The 2365-nt window shown below is 34.2% G+C and overlaps 1 protein-coding gene across 1 annotated transcript; it reads right to left on the minus strand.

Annotated features, from left to right (window-relative positions):
* Positions 1-1047: 1047 nt before the first annotated feature.
* Positions 1048-2124, minus strand: LOC125492280 (uncharacterized mitochondrial protein AtMg00810-like). The gene is made up of 3 exons (XM_048634503.1): positions 2065-2124; positions 1610-1737; positions 1048-1267 (listed from the first exon to the last, which is right to left on the minus strand). Exons 1-3 carry the CDS (start codon positions 2122-2124, stop codon positions 1048-1050), a joined length of 408 nt encoding a protein of 135 aa, XP_048490460.1.
* Positions 2125-2365: the final 241 nt, after the last annotated feature.

The following is a 2365-nucleotide window of genomic DNA, read 5'->3' on the forward strand; positions in this document are numbered from 1 at the left end:
AAGATCTGATGAACTTTATTTTGTATAATACTGTACTAAAGAAGATGAATAGGTTTAACAGTACTTTTTCTGGATCAGTGTACTGAGAAGTGGCAGGGGAATCCATGTGATGAAACTCTGTAGTCATGTACACTAGCTACTACCAGCAAGACTATATGTCTAACCTTTCTTAACCAATCTTGCCAAATCACTAGGAGGTAGGAGCCTTCCATTGTTTCACCGATGATTAAAGTATATAAAAGTATACGATGACTTGGTCAGTATGCCAGAATGGTGACTGAAAGTAACAATTAAGAGTATACTAGACCAATGTTATTGAGACTGGTATTCATTTTTGAATACGGTACAGTAATATGTTTATATGTTCTACTCAGTCCAGTTTTATTAAAAAGTTTTATGATCTTGATCCAATATAAAGTGTACAAGTGTGGAGAATAATTGTGTTGACTTAATTAGCTTAGCGCCTTAGCCCCTAAAAATTTATATGGACAAGATCATATGAGAATGTTTCTTACATAAGAAATGAGAATGAATCTCAACCACACGATTGGATTAGAGTTACAACACTTGTTCATTAGAGTTATACCCCATAAAAATTTTGAGTCCAAAAAAATTTTTTTTTTTTCAAAAAATTTTTTCTAATTTTTTTTGGAGTTACTTCACTTTTTCATTAGAGTTACATCACTTTTTCATTAGAGTTACATCACTTTTTCATATAGTTATAGCGCGTAAAATTCATTCTCATTTCTCATGTAAGTATGCATTCTCATATGAACTCACTTTTATATTTATATATATACACCCGTCAATCAGTATGGGGTGAAACAACAAATATATTGGAACGATGTTTAGTAAACAATTCAATAGATAGGCCTATAGTAAAAATATCAGCAACCTGAGACTGAGTAGGAATATGACGAACCATAAGACCTTATTTGACAATCATTTCACAAACAAAATGGTAATCAACATCAACGTGTTTACTTCAAGCATGATGAATTGGATTAGTAGTGAGATAAGTAACATAAACAGTATCAGAATACAATATCACATGTCGTCGACGAAAATAATCTCTGCAACGGTATATGCAACAGCCCTATATCTAGCTTCAGTGGAGGATTTAGAAACAGTGGGTTGCTTTTTCAAACGCCGGAAAATCAAATTTTTCCCAAGGAACATATCATAACCAGTAGTAAAACGAAGAGCATCAGCACAACCCACCCAATCTGTATCAAAGTATACAATAACAATAGTAGGAGAACTATTGCTATGTAAGAACAGACCAAAAGTCAAAGTGCCCTACAGATATCTAAATATCCTTTTCATAGCATGAAGGTGAATAGTACAAGGAGCATGCATAAACTGAGACACTATATTAACAGCATAAGCAATATTTGGACGAGTCATAGTTAAGTATTGCAAAGTACCAACCATACGACAATAATATGTGGAATCAACAAAAAGTTCCCCGTCTAGAAGAGACAATGTAACTCTAAAAACAACATGTGTGCCAACTGGTTTAACTGTATGAAGATGAAATAAACTTACGAAGTAAATCAGAAACATACTTATTTTGAGACAAAAATAAACCAGATGAAGTACGCACAACCTGAATACACCTAAGAAATTATGAAGATCCCCTAAATCCTTCATAGCAAACTGAGAAGAAAGAACTGAGATGAATTTTCGAACAAGATCAAAACTACTACTAGTAAGAACAATGTCATCAACATATAACTAGAGATTATTGAGATGACCACGAAGTTTGAGAGTGAACATGAAAGTGTCACAATTGCTGCACTTGAAACCAATAGATAAGAGCAAATTGCTGAAACAAGATAACCAAGCTAGAGGAGCTTGTTTCAAACCATAAATGGACTTACTAGATGGATGAGCACAACCTGGAGGTTGCCGCATGTAAAACTCTTCATGGAGAAAACCATGAAAAAAACATTTTTGAATCTAATTATCGAATAATCCATTTAAAAGAAATAGCAATATTGAGAACTAAACGAACTGTAGTAGGCTTAACAACAGGACTAAAGGTTTCAAAGTAACCAATACCAGTCTGCTGGTGATTTCCAAAAACAACGAGTCAGGCTTTGAACCGCTCCACTGAACCATCTTAACCGTATTTAACCTATTGATAATGTAGGGGCGGCAGATGTGGGCGTGAGTGATGCATATGAGGTGTCGTCCATAGCGTAGGAAAGACCAAGAGGAACGGTTGAATTCGAAGGAATCAAAGAAAAAAGTTTTTTAAAAAGAAACCTAAGCTTTGATACCATGTACAAGTGTGGAGAATAATTGTGTTAATTATAAGCGTCTTTTCTTTTAACGTTGACATATGTGTGTATTTGTACCT

The sequence above is a fragment of the Beta vulgaris genome, chromosome 1 (assembly GCF_026745355.1).
Source record: "Beta vulgaris subsp. vulgaris cultivar EL10 chromosome 1, EL10.2, whole genome shotgun sequence".
NCBI lineage: Eukaryota > Viridiplantae > Streptophyta > Magnoliopsida > Caryophyllales > Amaranthaceae > Beta > Beta vulgaris.

Bases quoted from the DNA above. Each gene is read 5' to 3' on its own strand.
- LOC125492280 (XM_048634503.1), bottom strand. From the start codon at position 2,124: ATGGTTCAGTGGAGCGGTTCAAAGCCTGACTCGTTGTTTTTGGAAATC. The intron at 1,738-2,064 runs GTATTGGTTACT...AATAATCTCTAG, and splicing joins TGGAAATCACCAGCAGACTG to TTATATGTTGATGACATTGT. The intron at 1,268-1,609 runs GTTGTGCGTACT...GTTCTTACATAG, and splicing joins AATTTCTTAGGTGTATTCAG to CAATAGTTCTCCTACTATTG.